Source organism: Athene noctua, chromosome 24, assembly GCF_965140245.1.
Source record: "Athene noctua chromosome 24, bAthNoc1.hap1.1, whole genome shotgun sequence".
NCBI lineage: Eukaryota > Metazoa > Chordata > Aves > Strigiformes > Strigidae > Athene > Athene noctua.
The window spans coordinates 2,594,324-2,619,725 of NC_134060.1; the positions used below are offsets into that span (position 1 = coordinate 2,594,324).

The following is a 25,402-nucleotide window of genomic DNA, read 5'->3' on the forward strand; positions in this document are numbered from 1 at the left end:
ATCCATTTACTGACAAAAAGCTATTCTTCCCCTCCCCCAAGAAACATGGACTTAAAATGCTCCCTGGATTTGCAAGTGTTGAGACTAGATTAATTGATTTATAGTTTTTTGGTTAAAAGAACATACTCCATTATAGAAGTGCCAGCCGTGACTCCTGCAGTTTCCTTCCCCATGCAGAGTCACTTCACTCTGCTTATCATTCTTAATTGCTCCAAAAGCAGCATCTTAAGTGATATAAATATGCACGTGATTGTTAGCCCCAGCTAAAGGATCGGTATCTGAAGCCACCTAGGTGTTAGTGAAAAACAATTAAAGAGAAACAAGTAATTCATATTGTACAGGAATATCTCAGCTCTAAGTGCATGACATTTTTTATATTGAGTAGCCTTTGATTAGCAAGGCGTTTCACTTTTGTACATGGTAACCAAAAAGGTAGAAACTCTGGAAAACAATGCAAGAGTTTGGTGTTAAAAAATCCACAACAAACCACAACAACAACAAAAAACCCCCCACCCTATACAAATACAAAGAGGAGATGAAACTTCACAGTTACTGCTGCCAGTCTCACAAAGTGGTTTATTATCTCATTGCCAACAGGGACTAAAAATTTGTTCTAGTACACTAGTGGGAAAAATCTGATAAATATTAGAAACACAACACCGATTTGCAAGTAACATATTTCTTTGATGGCAGCAAAGCAAAGCTGATTGGATCGTTATCTGTGAAGCCCAGAAAATAGCACCTTAGAATTATTTAAATAAATTATACAGATCAATGCAGCAGCATTCCACTACCAAGGAAAGGGAACTGACTGGGATCCAGGACTCTAGAAACTCACTCATTGTCACCCCAACACAATAACCCCATTCAAGCTCTGCCAGGTGGCATGGTGTCTAGTCTGGTCCAGGACACAACAGAAAGTTTTGCAACAGGTCTTTTGACAGTTCTTGGGAAAGTTCAGAGCTGTTGTTTGGTTTGGGGGGTTGTTTTGTTTGTTTAAAGGTAAGTTTACATGTTTTTAATCGGGAAATTTGAAAGGAAGAAAGAACTGTTCCCTCTTCTCAAAGGTAGCAGAGCCTTTCCCACCAGCAAATCCAAGCCATGGAGTACCCAGTGGCGATCAGCAATGCAAGGGGCACGGAAAAACTTCTCCAAAGGCCTTTACAAATCAGATTAAAGAAGAACATTTAACGTTAATGAGCTGCAATAAATTCATCAAGAGCCAGAGGGAATACATTTTACTGCAAGAACTTTATTGCACTATGTTCAAGTGCTGAACCACGTCTTGTGCCTACTGGACATTGGCCACAATTACACACACCCACACCCCCCTTTTGTGTCTACACTGAATGACAGTCTGCACTTTTGACTATTTTTCCCCTCAATTAAGGCTGCAGAGTCATAGATGATAATTAGTACATTGTAAATCAGAGTAAAACTAGGGGGAAGAATGCAAAGTTATACATAGAGCATGTAAAATTCTTTTTTTATTGTTCTTCAGAAGGGCTTGGGGTTTGGTTTTTAATCCAGCTCGACACCTTCCCCTCCAATCCGACTTCCATCATTTGTCAAATCGGCTTTGACTACCAGTATTTCATTTTACTAAAAACACCAATTTTAATTTGCAGAAACAGTTAGAACATTAGGTTTCTACCTTGCGGGGGGAAGGTAAAGGCCAGAATCAGGTAATTTCAGCATCCTCTACCTTCCACATGGACTCAACACGTTACCAGATACGTTATTTCCCTAATGTAGGCATTGACATCACAAACACTTTTGCGACTCCTTTATCTATTAATCAGAAACGTTACACATCTTAAAGGGAGGAAGGAACTCAGTACAACAATACAGCTTGAGTCAGGGTACAGACCGAGTTTTGCGGAGTGCAGTGTTTTCTAGCCACGGATCTCAAACAGGTCTGCTGGCTGTGAAGTGAGGGGCTTGACAAGTACCGTTATTTTTTGCTTAAATTTAGAAATCCCTTCCAGGCATAGAATTCCAAAAGTCCACTACCTGTGTTTGAACAGTTAAGCTGCAGATTAAAAGCAGGAAGTCTAGAACAGGAAGAAATCCTGTGAAGGCAGTTCACAGTGCCAGCAGCTGAGGTATTGGTAGAAGATGGGTACCAGTCCACACCTGCTACAGGCACAGACCAACCTTTGGTGCTCCACAGCAAAAGACCACGGGAGAGTACGATCCTAAACGTGTACTCAAAGCCTCCCGTGGCTGAGTATTACAGACATAATGTCAAGTTGAAAGCACATGAGGTCACTACTAGGGCAGGGCACTAAGATAACACCTGTCTGATAGAAGTAGCCTGGCTGAAACCGCTTATTAGAGGCCTTAAGATAACTCATCCGGATTAATTCGCTGCCAACACCTACGTGGTGTCAGTCCACACTCCAAAAATCAGCGTATTTATGGTCTGCTGATGGGGAATACATGACAGGCATGTTGGTGTGTACCTAGAGATACTCCCTCCAAAAGAGCCTAATAAAAAAATAACAAGGCAATCAGTGGTTAAACTGAACTGTACATGAGGGCTAGTCTGGGAAAATACCCACACTAGGCGTTTATTCGTGGACCGTGTTTCTGTGTCACACCATTGTCACCTCAGAGAGGATACACGTGAGACCCTCCCCCAGGCCTGATCGCCTGTGTTCAGCAAGGCAGAGAATCTGGACAGCAGCAAAAAGCCTCTTCTTCTTCCTTATGACAGATAAATTAATTTTAAGTCCTTGCCTGAATTGCCCCTTGCTCACCTAGGACACTTTTGGACATCAGTCTTCTGCCGGGATAGATTTTTATCTAGCAACAGAAAGACAATTAACATTTCAGCCAAATTCTTTGGAAAAAGTGAGACTGACACGCACACACATAAAATCACACACACACACTCACACAGTTAAAAGCACCATCTCCCACCGATCAGAAAAGGCCTTTAGCAGAATCACCAAAGATATTAGGCAGTGAGTCTTCTGTTAAAGCCCACCAGAATGTTTTTTCACACCTGCAGAGTCTGAACACCACGTAGACATACAACACAGACATCACTGAATCTCTAGAATATGCCCAGGGTGGGCTTAAGGCTGTCAGACTGCTCCCATACAGCAAAGGCTCCTCCTCACGCCTCTCTGCCAGGTCCCAGCAAGGTTAAAAAACAAAAGGCAACTCCATTTAAAAGAGTCCCATAGGAATTAATGTATCGGGCCCTAACTGCGGGGTACTTTCCTCAAATCAAGAAAATAGTTTCTGCACAAGCCAATGCTCTGCTGGTTTTCCTTAGACATAAAATTTACTTTATTTCTTTTCTTAAAAAGTTAAAAATACAGAAGGTTCAGAAACTGATTTTCTCCTTGCAGATGTTCAAACTGCAGCTTAAGGAGAAAACAATCCTTCACTGAAATGTTTCTCTTAATTTTTTTTTTTATTTTTATTTTTTTCAATCATCACCACCATTAGGACAGAGGTTGAGGAGCACTGACTCCACCACTAATTTGATGACGTAGTTTGATTCCAGATTCACATTTCCAGGTGCCAAGAGTCCAGAAAACAGCCATGCTAACTTCTGCCTTCGTTTGAGATTTTTTTTTTTTTTTTTTTTTTTATTGAACACAGCAGTGACCGTTGGCATCTTTGAAGCGTAATCGCATCTTAGGTCGGTATTTCTCAAGGTAAAGCAGCTGTTTGGAATTGAAAGCTCCCCTCCTTTTCCTAAAACAAAGAGAATGAAGGCTAATATCAATGGAAAAAGTACTGCTTCAATCACCATGTACATTCTAAGGCAGATTAGTCCTTGTTTCAAAGCTTTTCTGCATCTACAAAACAGCATTTTGGCTTGGTGCCATATCCATTGACACTCTGAGGGAGGATAAACCAGGCCAGCACATGCAGTTCGTCACCTACATGCCAATATTAAAATCAAAATCCGGTTAGCAAATTTCAGCATATTGTCTTGGATGGGGAGAATTTATTTCCATTGCCAGCAGTAGTCACTGAACAACATCAAGGTCACCCTTTCCTTGCACGTGCTACTTGTTATATTAGCTAAGACAGACCGTGACATTCAGATACAAATATGTAAGAGGTTCTCAGAAAAGAGCTTCTCGGTATAAAAGGTACTGTACCCAGAAAAGGAATTTAAGAAAGGAAAAATTTAGAAAAATCTGTTGACAGCAATACAGTTTACAAAGATAACCAAAGACCCTGGGAATCCATAAAAGGATGAATTGCTTTTTTGGCAAAGCTCATTCAACATAATCTTACCTGCTGGGCTTCATTTCAAGATCTGATGTTATCACTAAACCAACAGAGCTCTGCAGTCTCATCCTTCACCAGTTTTGTTATTTTCCAGACAGGGTGGTTGCTGACATTTCCTGCATGGATTGCACACTCACCCACAACACCTGGAGCAGTGCTGGTGCTCACCTACTTGCTGCAGAAATTCTGCTTGGGGGCCCAACCTCAGTACAATTATTTCTTTTCTTTTAAATTAGAAGCAATTAGCCCATGTTCAATTCATCCACAATTTTTATAGCCCTAGCCTAGACATTTTTTCCTCCCAAGTTCAAAATCTTTGGGACGTGGGTCAATGGCTTAATATATAAGCCCAGATCTTTTCTTTTTTTTTTTTTTTTTTTTTTTTTTTTTAAATCCTCAACTGTAAACAGAGGAAAGGGCACAGCCTCAGCATCAATGTCAAAGTCATGCCCATTATTGTCAGGAGATAGCTACTAGAAAGCAAATCAGAAATCTAACAAACTCTGCTGAAGATGCATGTCGTTCAAACACAACATAAACAGAGAGATTTCTTGGGAATGGGGAAGTTTAACTTACTGCCTTATAAACTGAACTGCATCTTCGTACTTCATTCCACATTCAATGAGAGCAAGTGCAACCAGAACAGGAGCCCTAAAGGAGAAATCAATATTTAAAGAAGATCTAGAGAAACAATATATTGAACCCCTCAAAATACATCAAATTAAGCTATAAACAGAGATCTTAAGTATTTTCTCTTTAAGCATTATGTACAGAAAGACATTTGCCTGCTGAGTACCTCATGTAAAATTTCTTTTAGCAGACAGCTCTGCTTCCAGCACGCACAAAAAAAAATAAAAATTAATAGCTCCTTAGTGTTTGGGGCATGAAACAGTAATTCTAGATTTTTATGCTTCCTCATTTTACTATAACCTAATTTTCTACTTTGCTAAAACAAGTGTGTAATACCTCCTGCATGCATTATGACACTGTAGATTTAGCTGTACGTGAGACACATCTGCGAAGCACTGAACAAATGACTTATACAGATTTTTTAATTTTTTTTTTAATTATACGCTGTACATGGAACAAGGAGTTCTGGGGACAATAGGACATAACTTTCTACTTTGGGGTCCACAGTTTGGAAATTGGATCGGTGTAAAGAGCTGGCTTTTTGGATCAGTGTAAGAGCAAGCAGAAATCACAGTACACACAGTCTCTCCTGGATTGATGTTCACCCCACTAAACACACAAGAGTTGCAACAGGCCCCTCTGACAGCAGAGCAGGGAAAGATTAAACAGGTGCTACAACTGGAGAACTTGTACTCATGGCTAAACAAAAACACAGTTCAGGATAAACAACTATTACTGTCATGCTGCACCTGCACGAGCAGAATTAATTCACTTTCCAAAGGAAACAATTTGGAACTTCAAAAATCACTGTAACAAAAAAAAAGAAGTGTGAATTTCAGTGCGAAATCCCCAACTCCAGGTAGACAGTTTTCCAGATTAACGCAAAACCTGTAAAGCTCTTGCGTTTCCCCCTGCCAGAAATAGTCCGAGAACAGACTAAAGCAGCAAAAAGGTCATTCTGTAAGGAACAGACACACCACGGGTCTGTGTGGCATACAGAGGATGGGAAGCTTCTGGTAGCCTTTGGCTTGATATTATGCAAGAAACAGGAGTTGAAAAATCACTTGAGTTACATGTGGCCACCTTCCTAAAGATGTTCCTCAGATAAAAATAGAGCAGAAATGGATAAACCAATGTTAATTGCCTTGGGGTTTTGGCTCTTGTGTCTTTAAATATTGGCCATTTCTCCCTCTATCTTTTCATTTCCCCCACCTCTTCTTCTCTAGAAGTGAAAATTTAAGAATTTGATGCGCTCCAACTCTGTGATTACTTGACTTCTTTAATCTGTCTTTCTTGGCCACTCATTCATACCCTTAAATATTGTAAGAATACTAACACTTAAGCTCCATTTCCTCTGAGCCCATAGGATAAACATAACATTCAGAGATTACATTTGGGAATATAAATGTAGCGTTTAGCTTTCCTGAAACAATTTTTTTTTTTTTTTTTTTTGGTTAATTTCATTTTAAAAGGAAGTTCTTCCCATAGAAGGAAGTTATATTTTTGATTGGTGAGGAGAGAAACATCAGTCTGCATGTAAGCAAGAAATACAAGCCTAACTCTTCCGGAAACTGAAGCAAAGCCACTTTAGAGTAAGAAAGTAATGGAACCAGTTTTTTCTAAATGCCTTTTTTTATTACCACACGCTTAATAGTATACCAGTTGAAAATAGGAGGAAATTAAAAAAACCCAACTTTATAGCCTCAGAAATTTTACTATACACGTATATTGTATTTGTCAAGAAACACAAGAGATTTTACTGTTTGAGCAGAAAGACACATGCTTTCAAATTAATAGCATCTCTAACTGCTCCCATCGCATGACTGACAGAAGTGTTCTGAACAATCTCCCCAAGTTTCTCCTCTCATCCTCAGTCACAGTTATGAAATTACTGAAGATTTTTAAGCTGCAGTAAGTCTCTCTTGCTTTAATGACACAAACAACGCTGCTGCTTTAAAGCATCATTTGGGAGAAAGCAGAGAAACTGGTATTTACTTAACACCTTCCATGACCTACGTCCCAAACAAATAAACTAACTTTAAGTGCAGCATAAAACCAAGACAGAGGAACACCAACCTTCCCAACCCTGCAACACAGTGAACAGCGACACAGCATCCAGGCTCTTCACGAAATTTGGTTTTCAACAGGTTTAGCCAGTCATCAACTATCTGATTCGGGGGTGGTGCTCCATCGTCAAACGGCCAGTCCTTCGAAAGAAAAAAAAAAAATAATTACATTAAGTCTACAGATTTCAATCCGTAATCAACGGCAAGGTCACCATAACTGGGAAAAGGGTAATACTGCATTCAGCAAGAACGCATTTTACACAAACAGTTCCATGGGTATTTCTCCTGCCTGCACAGAAGTTTGCAAGTCAGTATCATCACGCAACACTAAATGTTTAACAACCATCTGATTGCACTTTTCAATAAAATGGCAATAAAACTCTACACCAACTCCTTTGCATTATAGAATTTTTAGAAAAATAGCTGCCCTTGAAATCTCATTTTATTAAAATATATGTAAAAATCAATAGACATTTCAAATAAACATTTGAAAGAGGAGAACTCTGTAGACTTTCGCCTGTAGTTGTGTCAACCTTTCAAAATACTATTTGTACTTCAGAGTCTGTACAGAGAAGCTACTTCAATTCAAGGGAATCAGCAGAGGAGAAGGTACTTCCGAACAACTCAAATGGATCAGCTTGTCCAGCTGCTGTGAATCCAATAAGCAAGACAGTTGAGACTAATTGTGTATTTTTAAGTCAAAAAACACATTCACAACGAAAAAAAAGACAACTTTGCCCCTGTCTAAGCAATAATTAAGTAGCAGTTACAATTACATTTCTGCCTATTAAAGGAGCAGCCAACATTTAAACTATCCAGGCCACATTTAACATCATCAGCATGGCTGTAAATCAAAATTACATGTGAGAAGCTTCCCATTTTCTCGAGGTCACAGCTCTCTCCTGGAACTTGTGCTAAGTGGAGTACTACATGTCCTACATTTCAAGACCAAGCACAACATCACATGCTTTATAATCTGCTCAGACACAGGGAGGGCTGTAAAAAGAGCACTCCTAGATGCAAGGGAAAAAATAATACTTAGTAGTTATTTAGCACTTTTCATTAGATGAATGCAACACATTTTACAAGAGACTTATAGCCAGAGTTTCACGTTATTCAACCCCCTCTTCAAATGGTAGGGAAAAGGCTTTGAAATGAGCCCTCTTCTTCCCCCACTGGCTAGAAACAAGTCTTTCATGTAGTATCTTGAGAGCAGGTTAACAGGAAGTAATATTCTCTGAAACCTGAAAGAAGAATGCAGAAACCGCACAAGTACAACCAAAGGTAAAAATCCACCAGACTTTTCATTTTGAAATGCACTTACTGCTACCCTAATACTTCCTGAATAGCAAGTACAGCTTAGCACAGACCTCAGCCCAAGAGCACCATATAAATGTGTTAGCACTTAAGAAAAGCTACAAGGTGGAAAACTGTGTCTTGGAACAAGAAAACCAAGAAGTTTTAAGTTACTGAAGTAACTTTATACATGATTAATTCAAAAAGATACACGAAGTCGGAAGAGTGCAGAGAACTCCTTTTTCAAAGCAAATGGGAAATTAAAAATATCTGGGACAACACAGCAAAACAAAAGGCTATAGAAACAAGATGATGAAGTAAAACTTGTTCTTTCTAATAAAAAGGTTTTACGAGATTTTCCACTCAATCCACTGCTAGCTATATTATTTTAGGCCTAGTGTCATCCACTGTCCCAGAAACAGATGTACAGGCTGCCAAGAGAAGAGGCATTACCCATCACAAGACACTCTCTTTTGAAACTGCCTTGCAAAGAACAGGATTTACATGTCAGTTCTGTGTCCTAGTTTTAGATTAAATTAAATCCTTTCCTTCAGACCAAATACAGAAGCTTACTATGTTGCCTTTAGCTTACATGTTAATCATCGTGTCCACACAACTCTGTGCTGGCCTGAATTAATCACAATCGTCATTTCCCCACAGAGCATCACCTTCTCAGGAATGGTACAACAATGACGTTAAATTAGCACTGATAAAATACTGCAGCTTGGGACACTGCCCAGAATGAGCAACAAGAATAATTCTGAGACTAGAGGAGTAATTGCAGCAAAGTTTTGCCATTTTTTTCCTGATTATGAGTTCTGCCAGCATCGCCTCTTGAATTCCTGTCGGACAGGATAGAAAACAAATGGCTAAGCTCCACGACCAAAACAGTCATTAATAACCAGGATGATGCACGGAGATTGCACAAACAGAAAATATAGGTCTTCTGTGCCACCTCGCAGTAGCCGGGAAGGACGATAGGCAGGAAAGGGTTATTCTTATTTACCCTTTATCTGGAGCAGCCTGCTCAGCAGAACACCTCCGGGAAAACGACTGCAGGATTGGCAACGTAGAACTGAGATCACCAAGAAGCGCTAACGGGACTTTAAGGTGACAAAGACCCCTCCTTCAAAACCCGCCTGCAACTGGCACTGAAGTTACAGCAGCACAACGCTCCCAGAACCGCCTGCACCTGCGGAGGATGAGGGCGCAGCCGCCGGCACAGAACTTCCCCACCATCACTAGCAGAGCCCACGGCAATGCGGTACAAATCTGATGGCAACGAAGTCACATCTCTAGCACGGGCACCGCCGACCGCCAGCTGGCACGCAGCGGGGACCATTCTGGAGGGCACGGAGCGTAAAGAGAGCCTGACCCAGGGATGAACAGTAAACGAGGGACTGATAGAGGGAGAACAATGAAACGTGTCTTAGATACTGAAGATGAACAAAACTACAGCAGCCTCCCTGGTTGCCAGCCAGGGCAAAAATACTTTCAGAAAAAAACCTACCAGTTTTTCTGATGTAACACTTTTCTGTTACAAGACCTTACACATGAACATAACGAAGAACTGCAGAAGCCCACAGAAACTAAATCCATCCCCGCCTCCTGTCTCCTGGATTTAATCTCTGTTGATAAACATGCGCATGCAATAGTACTACCTCAAGCATGGAACATCTAATTCTCCACTTTCTCACTATGCCATCTGCCAGAGCAACTCTGTAGCTGCCACATTCTACCCATCTTGCCAGTCCATGATCCTGTATCACGGCGTAAGAGCAGGCTTTGCTATAATGCTCTCATTTCCAGGAGTTTCACCACGCTTTTGACCTCAACAGTTTTAAAATAGACACTAATCTCTCTCAGGCTGTGTTTTTAATCTTTGTGTTATTTTTGCAAGCAAATATTAACTTGAAATAGTGATGTGTTATTTTCTCAGCCAGCTGGTAATTCAATACCATTTCTGAACAGCAACAGGACTCTGCTTTGAAAAAGCACGCATTCATCGGAAGGAAAAGCTATACAGGAGGTGGTCGTGGCGGTGACTAGTTAAGCTGCTCACAAACAGCAAAACACTATTGCAATAGAGTAAATTACTAAGACAAGCTCATGACTGGGATCATCAGGATCAGTGATGACATTAACAGCAAACCTTCCCTGCCACCTCCTGCCTTCTGTCACCCTTAGCAGACGCCTGGTGGATTTATGCTCTCTCCTGTCTTGCCTTCTGCAGCAGTGGAATACTAAGAACTGGTACGTACCCAACGGGGAGAGGCTTGTTAGCTGAGGCAAATGTGTACAGACACAAGACTCTCGCATGTGTTACTCAAAGTGAAAGGCTCTCCAACAGAATGGAGCAGAGCTGGCGGAAGCACCATTTCCAGTTTTTAGCAAAGCTTCCTCAAAAAAACTGCGTTCAGTTCAAACCTAGCCAACATCAAGTTTTTGAAGTTTCTTGAGAAACAAAATCCCTGACCTATTTCAGAAGCGCAGGCTCCAGAGCACTCCCCAGCTCCTGCAGCTGCCCCGGGGCCCCGGCCGTGGACTGGAGAAAGAGGATTTTGCTCACGACTGCAGGAGCCAAGGTCAGCTGGCCTCGCAGGACAGCCACCCTGGCAGGGCTGGACACCTGCAAAACCACCCTAAGTCTTCTAGGAAGAACTCAGAGCTCTGCTCTGGCACAGGAACACAGAAACACTCTTAAGCCCCAGCTTATATCAGGGCTCTGAGGGCTTTTACACCAGAATTTTAATCCTTCCAGTCTCTGGCAACCTCCAGAGTATCACAGCTAGAGGTTTCACAGCCTGAAACGCTGTGATGTCCACGTCCAGGACAGCTCTGCAGTGAACAAAAACGCTACTCCAGAGCGCAGCCCCAGGAGCACTGGTAGCTCTGTAATGACTGATTTTTCCAACAACACTGAGGCACATGTGGCTGCCTGGAACTGGAGTAAATGCTTACTAGGGCCGGAAGCCAAGAAACCTGACTGACCTGTACATGGAGTTTTCACAGATATGCCAGGATACAAGTTTTTCTCCTAATGGAAAACTGCAGAAGTTTTCCTCTGACAGAGCCATAAAAATCAAGAGGCAATAGAAGACTGACTACCTGCAACAAGAAGGTGAGATGCAATTGCTGGCCTCACAACAGAGTATTACTCACTCCAGTAAAATCAACTGATTATATCTGACACAGTATAATAATTCAGAAGTATTGCCTGGAAAAATACCGCCTGCAAGCTTAGTATGAGCACACACCTATTAAAAAAACTTCCCCTAAAAGACCAAGCAGTACTAGACGACAGAGTCAGACAGTCATTGCATAATGTTAACCATGAGCAGGAGTTAAGGAATTCCACCTGCTGAACTGGGAAGCCACCAGCAGCGATGAGGCTATTGATCAATATTCTGCTCCAGCCAGTCCATGGAAGCCTCTACCAACACGTCAGCTACAGTGTCAAAAGGTGGCACTTTTTGAAAGAGTGAGAGGAGTTTTATCTGCATCCCGAGAAGGTCAACGGTAAAGCCAAGAAGTGCTGTATCTAGAGAAAAGGACCAAATCGAGTTGCGTGAACCACAAGGCCCAACACCAGATTAGTATCGAACCAGTCACTAAAAGGCAATCAAAATATCACAACAAATCCAGGAACAGACATTTCTATTCCAACTAAAGCACTCAGGCAATAGTAACAAATCAGGCAGTACCTTTCACAGAAGTACAGCGAGTTTCTCAAACCCAGCTTTAGTTGATGCTGGGGATCACATTGCTTTTGGCCAATCTGAAACAGTTATAAGATCTTACCCAAAGCATGAAGGCCATCCCCACCACTTCTAGACACGTAATTTTTCCGTTTTAGACAGTTTTAAAGGCAACTCACTAGAACCTGGATTCCTTCTTTTTCAATCGGAGCTTGATCATAAGTGGCATCACAAACTCGCACCAAGGTTGTCACTCCGTACTTCTTCAGCTCCTTTAAGAAAAAGGAAAACGTGTGAGCACACTGACAGAGTGAAGAATTCAAGAACTTTCTCACCAGCTACAAAACTAAACATTTTACAGAGTCAGCGGTACTGCAACTACTGCACAGCTCCAAGGTGACTACACAAGGGGCCAACACAGAAGGGGGGTTTATGACTGACATTAGGACATGGGTTACGAGTGACAGGAATAAATGTGAAACACCTCTGAATTATACTTCTCTAGGGAAACACCACGGTGGAAAAAAATTGCTTGTATAAGAGCAACACTAAAGTAGCTGATTATATTCCCCAAGCAGCTTCTTCTTCTCTTTAAATAGAAGCCTGGAACTGTTTGCTTCAGCCAGTGTTGACATTTTGAGGCAGGGAGGAACAGAACACACACCCCACCATACTCCAGCTTCCTTGTAATGCACTCTAAGTAGCACATCGTGCTAGATAAATAATCAGAAGATCAAACAAAAGCTGTTCCAGTTCACTTTGAAGGTTCATACAGTAAGCAGAACTTCCTCTCATACTTGGACTGTATCATTAGAACTTCTAACAGTTAGCAATAATACCTATTCCAGAGTCAAGACTCCTGAAAAAATAAGACAATCCACAATAATGAGGGGAAAAAAAAAATATATATATATATATATCAAAGACCAAAAGAATATGGCTTTCAAGCAAAATTATCCACCAGTATCTGAGCAGATTCGTGGTGAAGAGCACACTGCTAAGTGATGGAAGTCTGTTAATAGCCACAGTCAGACATCAGTATCAGATGACAGGATCTCTTTGGAATGAAAAAGACCTGCATACACAAGATGAAAGTGCTCGATATAAGGGCGCAAAGATACAGCAGGTTTGGAGCAAACCAGAATGCAGAAATACACTGTACTACTGCTTATCTGATGATACCATCTGTTACTTTTTCAGAAAACTGCATATTAAATTTTGCCATATTTAAGATTTTATTGTGTCAGTAATGGTGTGCCCATCCCAACCGACTCTTCCCATAGTTTTGCCCAGGCAGATGTCATTTTTCAGTGCTAAATTCCAGCACCTGAAATCTCTGACAATTCCAGGAATGGCAGGGCTGTTTGGTAACACATCCTGTAAACTAAAACTTCAGTTCAAGTATTGCACTTAGTCCTACTCCAGGGGTGAAAAGAAAGGTCAGAAACAGTTACAATTTTAATAACTACTTCAAAAGCCAGAAGATGAGCAACAGATCGATATATTAGAAGCACTGCATTATTTAATGAACAATAATGTTTAGAATCACAGAACATGCAGTGCTTCAGCAATCAGGACAATAACGACGGCAAGGGTCTGCGTCTGTATTCTAAAATGGAAGCTCATCCAGCCTCTTGCAATTGCAGGACTTTGGAAAAAGCAATTGGTGGATTCTCTTCTCATACTGTTGAGAGAACGTGAACAATACATCAAAGATAAAAACGCCTTAAGTTTCAACATGTTAACATATAGCCAAAGCATTGAGCAACAGGTGTGAAGAATGACTGTTCAGTTTGTCTACAGAAACTATGAGCATATAAGGAAAGAAGGATGATACTTCATTTGGCTGCCTTACCTCTATGAACTTGCTGAGGGTTGCATTGGTTGGGTTGTGAGTGATCAGGAAACGCATATTCTCATAAGTAATTTCCACGGGGGCTGGACGGTTCATAATGGCAAACAAAATGTGTAAGGGGCCAAAAAAATAAAATTAAAAAAAAAAAAAAAAATCAATAACCTTGGAAACGTTTCACAGCAGAAAACATTAAAAAGACCACTAAAATGCCTGGGATTGATCAGAGCTTGCTTTGACGTGTTTGTTCCTTAAAGAATTTGCTTCTAGAAAAGCAGGTTTGCTTCAGAATCCACTTGAATTCAACTTCGGCCTCAATTACTGCAGGTGGTATCCTTCAGACTCCAAAAATTCTGACTACATGCAAGACTAGGCAGCCTGTTCTACATTTAGGCACTGGTGAGGCAAAAAAGTAAGGGCAGATTTTCTCTCCACTTTGTTTTCTTGATGCTTAGTTTTGCTAGAGTCAGTAAAAGGAATATGCTTCCAATGTGCAGAAGATATCCCATATATTTGAGTGTGTTCGCTGTGTCTGGAGTCTTCAAGGCAAAGTAATTATGGCACGTAGAACCCCCTGCACTCAGCTCACTTGTCAGCCAGGATGCTGTGCTGGGCCTGGCAGAAGTCTGCCCTCACGCTCAGAATCGCCATAAATGTGCGACGTATATTCCAACAGAACACCTAAAGAGAAGAAAAATACCACATAAGAGGATTTGTTGCTTCTGCCTTCAGGAACACCAAATATTGACCCTCCAAGAGAAACTAATTAGACTAGATAAGACTGCGTCTAAAAACCAACCAAACAAACAAACAAAAAAAATCAATCTTTACTGGAGACCCAGCAGATGTAATCCCGAATATTCTTTCGGCACCGAGTACACTCCAGCCCAGAGACACGGGACTTCTCGTAACCGCTGCTCCTGGCAACCAGGCACCGTCACAGAGACAAGGAAACCTTTCTGTGCTCTCTGCAGCCCCTCCCTCCCAACCAGGTGCCCTAGAAGAGGAGAAAATAGCGCAAAGCCCAGTACGTGCTTGAAAATGTCTTGTTGATACAGTCATACCTGTTCGGCTTGAGCCCAAATACATAAAAATATACTGTTGGCATGGCTTTATTTTCTGAACAAAATAAGCAGTACAAACAGAAATAAAAGCATAACCAAACTGCCATATATTCGAGCTTTTGCTAGCAGATAAATTTTACCAACGCCATCGTACCACCAGACTCCCAACAGCAATAGGGAGATATCCTCCAGGAATCAAGTCATTTTAAAAGCATCCAAATGGTCATTTAGCAGTAATAACTTTTGGATATTCACAGTCTTGTCTGTGTTTACACACTAGGGCATTAAGGCAGCAGCAGCTTCCAGTCCTAACACGCAGGACTCAAAAAATAGATGTTTCAGCAAGAGCAATAAAACATGGAACAATGTAATTCTACCATGAAAATGGAGCTAAGCTAGCTCAACTCATTTACAGCTGAAATACTAAATAAGCAACATGGCTTTTCACTGCATTTAAAAAGTGTGAAGCCAAAGAATCACTACTGACACTTCTTTTTTTAAGGAAAAAGTTTTAAATCAGTTGAATAAAATCCAAACTAGCAGCCAGAAGTCATAAACCTGCAACTCAAGTGGAAAGGTCAACGTGGCACACTCAAGTGAATACAATTAGGGAGAAACGCACATGCGTGGAAGTTCACACCCAAAACTTCTGGTGCGCTCAACATTTTAATGAGATCCTCACTTTAAAATAGTCAAATTAAGTGCTACAAAATTACCTTTTTCACTGACATGAAGTCAAAAATCACCCAAAGAACAGCAATTATTTCCTTAAAGAACAGTTTTCAATGCCAAAAAAATACATTAATTAGGTTGCCAGAGGCAAGAACAAAGATGTTTTCAATAACCTCCCCCGACCTTAATGCAGTTCTTACTCTGAGTGACTGAAATACAAATTTCAAAAATTAATCCTGGAATATTTTATCAGTGTAATGACTACAGGATTAAGTCTCACCCCAGATGGAAGAGTCCCATCTAAACATATCATACTCAAGCCCTTACACTTGTCAGTTCTCGCACATTTGTCACAACTCTCTCATATATGCTACCAAATCTCAAAGCAAAGGCTTTGTTAAAATGTATTACAGTCTGCTGTAGCGATGATGTACCAGGAACAGAATGACTGAAGTTAAAATATCCACATGTGTCCAACACCTGGAAAACTGGATGCATGAAAGTCTTTTTTCAGGCAAATACTGGCCTGCTTTTCCCCCATTTGAACATACACTCATCTGACACGTCCTGGAGAGTGACCTGCAGACTCATGTTACAGGAACTGGTTTGAAACTACCTTCTGAGGATCTAACAGGGTCATTTAGATAAAAACGGTGGTCAACACATCTTGGCAAAGGAGATCAAACCCTGGATCCAGAGTACCAGAGGCTTACAGCATTACGAAGTACACTGTCGCGAGACGAAGAGCAGTTGTGTCACATTCAAACAATTTAAACATTTTTTCTTTTCAGCACCAATAAATCGGTTGGAAGACCCTCACCCAGTGCTATTTGCACCGTGAGAGGTATCAAATCGGGTCATTGTGGTTACACTTCTCCCTCAAGCAAATCAAAGAGGGAATTGCAACCCAATTATTTTAAAAGTCTTTTGTAAAAACTATTTACCAAGTCATTAAGAAAGGACACATGGAGATGATATGTTCCAGTAAATTAAGTATGGCAGGGGGAGTCACCAACTCAAATGTTGCTCTCAGATCTGCACCCGTTTGTAGTCTGACCTTGGCCAAGCCACCTTCAGTAGCTCAACCCATCTGCAGAACAGGAATGACACCATCTTACCTTCCCCAAAGGAATATTACTGAAGCGTTTAATTAGCTAATAGCTAAGGAGTGATTAAAAATTTAAAGCACTGTATTTAAGTCTCAAAAATGATTTCCAGAAGGGTAAGAAGTTTACGTAGCACATAACCCTATTTTTAAAAGTTTGGTTACTGACACATTCATCCCTTCCTCCCATGACTTTCAACTGCTGTTAAGCTAAAGTTTAAAAAGAAAAGCCAGGCTTCTAATTAAGAAAATGAAAACCAGGAAAAACCCTATTGTCTACAACTTCTGATCTCCCCTAGAAAATACTTTAAAATTTCTTCCTCCCTTGTTAGCAAGCAAATTTGCACTTCAAAATCCCAGGAGCACTGAGCGCTTTCAAGCTGACAACAATAAATAGTAACCAGGTCTATGCACAACATAAAACAAGAAATTATTTTTCAGCCAATTAACCTTCAACTTTTTATACTTAGAAAGTGAGATAGCACATGGAGAGAAACCAAAGCATTACAACATGTTTTATGTGGCTGGCCTCTGAAAGGGAGCAGAAGTATCCAACATGTCAACGCTACGAATGAGGTGCGATAGCTCCACCAGGAACCAGAGGAGAAAAAGCAGAGACAGCAGGACAAACAAGCCAAGCAATAACCATTCATGCATCTGAAAAGAACGAGATATGCTTGGGAGTCAGTTCCTGATGTTGTTTAACTTAATTATCAGGGAATAATCATCAATCAAGATGCCTATCTGTACAACCAAGTTTAGTGAGCTGTGACAGTCTCTGCACCTACAGACAGGCCTAATTTGAGTTATAACTAACAGCACCGTGAGCTCCCCACCTCTCACAGCCATACACGCCGAGAGCGCTTGATACAGCCTAATGAGGCCAACTGGAGAAGAATGTCTTTCAAAACACTATGAACCTGTCAGAATATGCTTAAAATGTAAGCAAGGGGCAGTCCTATTAATTAGCATAAATAAATCAGGGTGATTAACTAATTGAGAGAGAACGGTTAAATGGATTCCTGACTTGATAGAAGCTTCACTTGACATTGCCTTAAGTAAAAACCCAACACACCTACAATATTAATCTCCAGTGGCTGCCTCATCTCACAGCCTTGCATTGACTCCTAAATTAGACACTTCGATAGGGCAAGTCACTCGCTCTTCTGTATTGAGCCAGTACAAGTTCAGGGAGACAGGTCTAATGAAAAACAAGTAATAACATCGTGAGGAATTCCTGGTTCCACCATCTCCTTCAAAACACACCAGTAAAAGCGCTGCCTTGGCCACGCTGAGACAGCGAAACAGCTTGCAACAGCTGCAGCTTCCAGAGATTACAAAACACAGATACCTCTGGAAAGGTCACTTGGATCACCTTTCAAAATAACCCAGTGCACAGGATGCGCAGCAAAGCCCGCTAATTTGTCAGTCAGTATTAAGAGAATGCTTCGGTGTTTTGAAGACAAGTATTTTCAAACCAGCTCGAATAATTTTGTTCCTTTAAGTGGGAATCCACATTTGATGTTAATAAAGTTAGGTCACGAGCTGCTCAATTCTCTTCTTTTTCCTTTTCTGTAAAACCTCATTCTTGCGGTTTGCATTTACACACGTGAGATGAGCACCACAGCACGCTGACAGTACACAACTTGAGCCCCTAAGAATTGCCTGACATGACACTGCAGCCCGGCCGGGCTTTTCCTGACACTCTGCATGTATTTTTTTTTTTTTATTCCCCTTCCTGCATTGCCCCGCTGAGTGACCCACATTCTATCCCGTACACTACCCAAATGTCCCAGTTCATTTGGAGCACAAGCTGCTGTTCGAGTGAAAGAATTCATCAAGATCTCCAAAACGAGCCTTAAAACAGTGGAAACACACGTTAGCGAGAACTGAAGCAACCACCTTTTCTAAAATATACTTTCCTAGTATACCGAGAAAAGAAACTCTGGAACTAACATTCTTGGAAAAAATTCTTGAGCGCTCTCTGAAGGAAGTTTGCTCAGTGTGACACGTGCCTAGAGAGGGGTGAGGTCAAAAATTTTACTGTTCCACCCTACCCACCCCCGCCATGGAGCTCCCTCCCAGCCTGCTGACAAGTTCTACGGGTGACTCATTCGTTTCCTTTTTCACTAACCTAGTCGCTCCATCTGAGGCCGTAAACCCCACGGCAGCAGATAGAGATCTGCCTCAGCAAGAAAAAAAAAAAGTCCAGATTAAAGCAGTCTCAACTTAAAAGTGACACATCAGGAAACAGTAAAAATTGTCAAATGTACCGTGCAAGACTGTCAGCGAGAGAACAATCCTGCAGCAAACCTCAAAACGGAGCACAACACAAAGTTAGCTGTCATCCCTAAATTTGGGCGAGGTCAAACCACTATAGGCAACACAGGCATCGATGCACAGAGATCATCATCCTGGCGAGCTCGGCAGTGGGAAGCAATTAGATACTGCATTAGCTCTTGCAGAAAGAACTGATAGGCATGCGTGCTTTACGCTTCTGATCTTTTCTTCCCTGTGAAACAGAACCTGCTTCGTAGTTAAAAATGCTGATCTGACACAGGATTTTTTGAACGCCTTCCCCACCCACCATTTAGTTTCTAAAATCCCTTCAGAGGACACATTTGAATGTTATTTACATACCATGCCCAAAAAGTTTAAAGTTACTAAAAGTGTTTGAAGTCAAAACCAAAAGGCCTCACTAAGAAATTTAAGCTTTTAGCCCATTTAAGCCACAGAATTATATTTAAATAAAATCAAAAATTACTTTAGACAAAAGTTCCTGAGTATGTGACACTAACAACTTGCTCCTAAAAATCAGAATGCTGAGTCGTCTAAGCTGTATCAACTGTTGGTCTTTGAAAACACAGTTCTGCTGGATCATCAGCTCCCCTGACAACTCAGGCTACATACTCTCACACTTTAAGATGAAGTATCAAAAAAACCCAACCCACCCACGAAAAACCCATTAACAAGTCAAGCAGGACTTAAAAGCGATTTCAAATCACACTGCAACAGGAATATTATTCTGTGAAGTTACAGGGTTGAATTACTTGCATCTTACTCATCTCACTTATTTGAATTTGCCGTATACCTCTGCCGGAAAAATGACTTAGTGGAGAGAGTTGGCTCCTTCTCCTGCGGCAGTTAAGTTCAGTCTGACAACTGAAACTGAAGCTTACTGATAATTTCACTGCACATCCACAAAGTCTCAATTGTTAAAATCCACAGTCCATTATTTCAAGCAGAGCTAGACTTTCAGTGTGAGAGACCAAAAAGAATTTAACTTTTTAGTACAGAACAGAGAAACAAGGGGTAACAAGGGACACGGAACAGTGACCTGAACAGAGACAGCAACCCAGCGTCTCAAGTGTTGTCACTGAAAAAAGGAACAAGAGATTTAAGGCTCCTTTACCCCTTCACAATTAGCAAAAGGAGCTGCAAGATGATACCGAAGTCAACAGCCACTATAAAGGTATTTTATACTCTCTTATGATATCCATCAGCCCGATACTGGCCTCAGTAGGTGCCAGCCTGATCTAGCACTGCACTTCACATGCGTCAAAAAGAGTAACTCCTAGCCCAAATTCTCAAGCCATTAGGTCTATTTTTCAATGTTTAGACAGAGCTGTCTCAAATCTCCGACTCTGTAACAGGCAAAGCAGCTGTCAAGCTAATCCAAATACAACAGACAACACAGAGCTCCTCTCTGCTAGTTCAGTAACGGTACATCACTGACAGTGTGTTTTCTCCTCCGAAGATATCACCAAAATACACAACCTACACCATTTACAAAAACTTTCTGCTTGCACTACAGTTATCTCAAGAGCTACGTCTTCAGCTGCAGATCACCTTCCTTAAAGCAAGGACAGAAACGTGCCTTTCCACGAGCCACATATCGCCCAGCTCTGCCACCCAGGCCTCCCAACAGTTAACCAACACGGCATTCCACCACGGGGCAAAGTCCAGCGGCAGGAGCAAGGAAACCAGCTGCGATCACAGTTCAGCTCTGATAGAGGACGAGCGTTTTAGTACTCCTGTGTGGAAGAGAACGACGAATATTTGCAGGTAATTAAACCTGAAGTCAGTCACCTATGTTTGAGGGATGTATGTAAAAACATCACAACTAAACCCTACGGAAGACCACCTACATCCCTGCCTGTGCATCCACCCGTACGCAGATACGTACCCCTACCTTAACTCCAACAAATTTTTTCTTTCCAGCAGTTGAGTTCATTAAATCTATTTCTACGTGTTGAGTCACAAGGAGATAGAGTTTTCTGGCTGCTGCTAGTGGTGGGTTTATCTTTTTTCTTCTTTAAATACTAACTGCAGTTCTGAGTCAGAACCCGACTGGTTCATTTGGGGAGTTTTGAAACGAGTTTCCATTTATACAGTAGCCTTTAAAAGCCAACTTTCTGCCTTACTCCTCCTCACGCCGAAACCAACCAGCACACAGCTGCCCGGAGAGAAAAAGCAGATCATGACTAATCACACCAAGGAACCACGAGGAGCCAACACCGCAACTGAGTGGAGGCCACTTCTACACTCATCCCCGTACCGTAACACCTCCCAACCCGCAACCTCGCCTGCACTCCAAATCCCAAACCCCAGCTCTCATGAACTAGGCTTTCTCACCCACCAAAGCACACACTAAGCAGCAAACCACAGCCATTCCCAGTAAGTACACTGCTCCCTGTCTCAGGCCTTCCTGGAGGTCACTCAGCACCCTCAGCAACACCAGTACTTTCTTTAGCCACTGCCCTGGCCAGGCCAGGCTTCATCAACTCCCCCCTTGCAGCCCAAGCAGCTCCAAATCCCAAGGGCAGCCCTCTATCTACACAAACTGGCCTCAGCATTCACAACCCTGCCCCCACTCAAACCCCAGGAAAACCACCACATCCTGGACACCCTTCCTTTCCAGCTCCACATGCCCCCCTCCAGAGTGAGAAAGATCCCCACGCCCCCAACACTGCTCCCAGCCTTCCCCCTCCATTTTCCAGCACAATTCTTTACCCTTTAGAGACCATCTCCAGTCCTAAGACAAGGCAGGCCCCCCCCCTTCCCCCAAAACAAGCCCCCATACTTTTGCAAACTCTTCCCCCATCTGTACAGGAATATGTGACACCCCCTCCCTTCAGACAAACCCCTCCAAATGCCCCTCATACCAGGTACAAGCAACACTCCCCCCATTCACTCACACCAACCCCTCTGCAGTTTCCCTCATCAACTCCCACTGTTGCAGCCCTACAGGCGATGACCTCCCCTCCTGAACACCCCCCAAGCCCAGCTACAAGGCAGACTCCCTCCCTTAAACCATCCCTTTGGGGTCCCCTCCTCCCAGCCCCACAACTGAGGGGGGGGGGGGCCCCACACAAACCAGCCACAACAGACCTGGAAGAAGGGCACTGTAAGTCAACCTCATCCCTGAGGTGAGGGGAGGACCCTCCAAACCAGCCTCGAAGGTAGAAGGAACACCCCACAAAGCAGCCTGATGCCGCAGGCAAGGGCTACTATCCTCAAACCAGCCTTAGCGGCCATGGGGGTCCCTCACACCAGTCCAACCCCACAGGCAGGGGGGACCCCCCCAAAACCAGCCCCAAAGTAGAGTAGGGACCTTACAGACTAGCGAGCTGCCCACGAGCCTACTCCTCAGGCCACGGGAGCCCCCAGGGCTGGGAAGGATTCCCCAAACAAGGCGCACAGGTCAGGAAACCCCCCCGGCCAGGAAGAACCCCCCAGAACCAGACTCTCAGACCAAAGAGAGCCTCCTAGAGCAGCAAGGACCCCCCCGAACCAAACCCGCAGCCCATGCAGGACTCCCAAAGCACAAAAGACCCCTCCAAATCACCCGCAGGGGCCAAACGAGACTCTCCAGGCCAGGGAGGTTCCCCCAGACCAGCCCTACAGGCCGGGGGATCCCCTCCAAACCTCCCAAGCAGCCGGGGCGGGGGGGGGGGGGTACGGACACCCACAGGCCGCCCTAGAGCCACTACCCCCCCCCCACCTCCGCAGCCCAGGCCCGCCCCGGGGCGGGGGCTCAGTCCTCCCGCGGTCCCTCCTCACCCGAAGCCCCCCGGCTCCTCCCCACGGCGGCCCCTCACCCTGGGCATTGAGCGCGTCGGCGTTCTTCCGAGCGGGCCCGGCGCCTCCCACACACCGGGCCGGGGGACGGGAAAGTGCGAAAGGGGACGGGAAGGAGCGAGGCGACGATAAGGCCCGGCCCGGCGGCGACGGGACCCGTGGCGGGGTTTGGGGTTGCGCTCGACCCGGTCCGGCCCGGCCGCGGGGAGAGAGGCGAGAGCCCGCGCGCCGCCAGACGGCTCCTCGCGCACAGGCCGCTCCCTCCCCGCCCGCGCCCCGTGGTACGTCCCGCCCGCCGCTGATTGGCACACCGCGCCCCACACCCACATCCGGCAGCGGGATGGGCCCGGCCGCCCCCGCGCCCCGCGCTCCCGGGGCGCCTCGCCGGGCGCGTCCACCCGCACCTCCCGCGGGGGGGGCTCCGGGCATGGCGACAAGCGCTGGGACGGCCTCGCCTCCCTACGAGCCCGCGGCCCGGTGTGCCGGTCCCCCTCCCCGTGCGGCGGGGAACGGCTCCCTCCCTCCCGCTGCTGTTGGGACGGGCCTGCTCCCCCTGCCGAGGGAGGGAGGCGGCGGTGGTACAGCCCGCTCCCCCCCCCACACACACGCACGTTGGTATGGCCGCGGCGCGGCCGGAGAGCCCGGGGGCGGCTCGCCCAGCCCCGCCTGCCCGCCCCCGGCGGCGAGCACGGCCCCACGCCGAACGCGCCGCCCTGCTGGCCCCGGTTTCTCTTGGTACGCTCCTCCTCCTCCCCCCCGCCGCTCCGGCACACTTGGACCGGCCCTGCGGCCGCACGTGTGTGCGGGCCCTTCCACGCCAGCACCCCCTCGCCTCCTCCCAGCGCCCTGCGGCGGTGGTACAGCGCGCCCCCCCCCCCCCCCCCGCCCCGCTCAGTGGTTCAGCCCGCCCGGTAGTTCCGGTTTCCGCTTTCCCCGGGCCCTTCCCGCTGCCCCGGCAGAGACACGGGCCCGCGGTTGAGCACTGGTGCGTACAGCCCCGGCACCCCTGAGAGACCGGGTTCCCCCGGGAAGGGCAGCCACGCGGCACGGCGAAACCGAAATAAATGAACGAGCCGTTGATCCGGTTCCCTGCTCCGGGGGCGGAGCGCCGGATACGGTGACTCAGAGTTTGGTGGGAGGGTCACGGCTCGCAGGAAACCCCGCGCTTGGCCGGAGCCTGGCCCGGCCGCGTGGCATTAAGTGACCCCGAGGTGACAGCCCCGCCTGGACCCGGCTGGACCGGGTGACGTCCCCTCCCGACACCGGTTTTACCGGCGAGGGTGCGGCAGTGCTTGTGTAACCGGCTCTCGCGTCGGGGGCGGGGGGGCAGCCTCCTAATCCTGCCTGGAAAAGGGGGTCCATACCCGTTGTCATCCTGCTAAGGGGCTGCAGGACGGCTCCGAGTCACCGGGCCTGGACAGGGCCACAAAAATGGTGCTTGGAGCAGGCACGGAGAAACTCTCATGCGGGCTGTGCTGTGCCAGGCTTTCCCCAAGCACAGGGTGACGTTTTCTGCCCCAAAAGCTGCCCCGCTGACAGGGAGCAGCTGCGAGGCCAGACCCTGCATTGGGAGGTCACACGGGGTTGGCCCTGGGGCTGCTCCAGCCTTCCGGAGAAGGGAATATTTATCCACGGGATAAAAAATCACCGTGGCTCCCAAAGATCCCTAAGAATAGCAGGGTTAGTGTCTCCAAGGCTGGCGTTTATTAATCCCCTGTAACAACAAATACCTTCATTGGGAGCCACAGGCTTTTCTGCCAGCCAAGAGCAAAGGATAGAGCCTGGGGAATGATGGCCCGTTCCCACGGGCATCACAGGCGGCCGTGCTGGAAGTGGCACCGGCAAGAGCTGGAACAAGAGTTTCTCTGTTTTGGGCTCCTGCAGGAAGCCCTCTACAGGGCCCCTCGCCCGAGGAGGGAGCGAGGGCAGCAGAGCAGACAGCCGTGCCTCTGACACTCTGCCATTTGCATAATGCACAATATCGAGTGCTCCGGGCTGCCGGGCCTCTTCCTCTTCTGCAGCAAAATAAAGATATTTTCTCTAAGAGGCAATGAACAGCCCCGTCAGAAGCAATCGTGTCCACACCAACCATCAGCTGCTCCCAGAAAGGCGTTCACAGAGGAACAAACGCTGGGAGGATGGAGCGGGGATGGCCCAAAACACACCCATCTCCTATTTTCAGCTAGAGGGAAGCACATCGCTCCTCTGCCCTCGGCCTGGTGTCATCCAGAAGCAGACTGCGTCCATTTTCACACCCAGTGACTATTTCTGAAGCAGCTGGAGACTCTGGCCAAGCTCAGGGCTGCGCTGCTCTCTGTGTAAGGTCATAACAAAGGAATGTCTCGGCCCCTTCACACCCTGAGCAGATCAATGTGAAGAAGGTAAAAGCAACTTAATTTATAGATAGTGAAGTGACAGGTTAAGCAGTGTCCAGGTGCACTCAGGAAGCTTGGCAAGTGTTGGAAACTGACCCCAGATTTCCTAATCTCCAGTCCAGGGCCCCATCAGGTAACCTTCCTCCAAAGATTGAAACATACTCTAAAGGAGCAACACGCATCTCTTTTTTTTTTTTTTTTTTTTTTTGGCTGAAGTACTTTGAGGAAAGGGTCCAAATCAAACATCTAATGACAGCTGCCACCCACAGCTCCATAAGCACAGCAGAGGTTGTGGGAAGACGG

The 25,402-nt window shown here is 45.0% G+C and overlaps 1 protein-coding gene across 2 annotated transcripts; it reads right to left on the reverse strand.

Moving 5' to 3' along the window:
• Window positions 1–3,273: 3,273 nt before the first annotated feature.
• PTP4A2 (protein tyrosine phosphatase 4A2) lies at window positions 3,274–23,012 on the reverse strand. 2 transcript variants are annotated; one of them, XM_074925843.1, is made up of 6 exons: window positions 22,745–23,012; window positions 13,806–14,483; window positions 12,130–12,222; window positions 6,967–7,097; window positions 4,837–4,911; window positions 3,274–3,714 (listed from the first exon to the last, which is right to left on the reverse strand). In XM_074925843.1, the coding sequence occupies exons 2-6, from the start codon at window positions 13,899–13,901 to the stop codon at window positions 3,606–3,608; spliced, it is 504 nt and encodes a 167-aa protein (XP_074781944.1). In that variant the 5' UTR covers window positions 13,902–14,483; window positions 22,745–23,012; the 3' UTR covers window positions 3,274–3,605. The 2 variants fall into 2 exon arrangements, with proteins under 2 accessions (XP_074781944.1, XP_074781945.1); XM_074925844.1 differs by having other exon boundaries at window positions 22,707–23,012.
• Window positions 23,013–25,402: the final 2,390 nt, after the last annotated feature.

Coding starts and splice junctions, on each gene's coding strand:
- PTP4A2 (XM_074925843.1), bottom strand. CDS start 13,901: ATGAACCGTCCAGCCCCCGTGGAAATTACTTATGAGAATATGCGTTTC. Junction 7,098..12,129: donor AAGAAGGAATCCAGGTTCTA/GTGAGTTGCCTT, acceptor TTTCTTTCGAAG/GACTGGCCGTTTGACGATGG. Junction 4,912..6,966: donor TGTGTTGCAGGGTTGGGAAG/GTTGGTGTTCCT, acceptor TTTCTCCTTTAG/GGCTCCTGTTCTGGTTGCAC.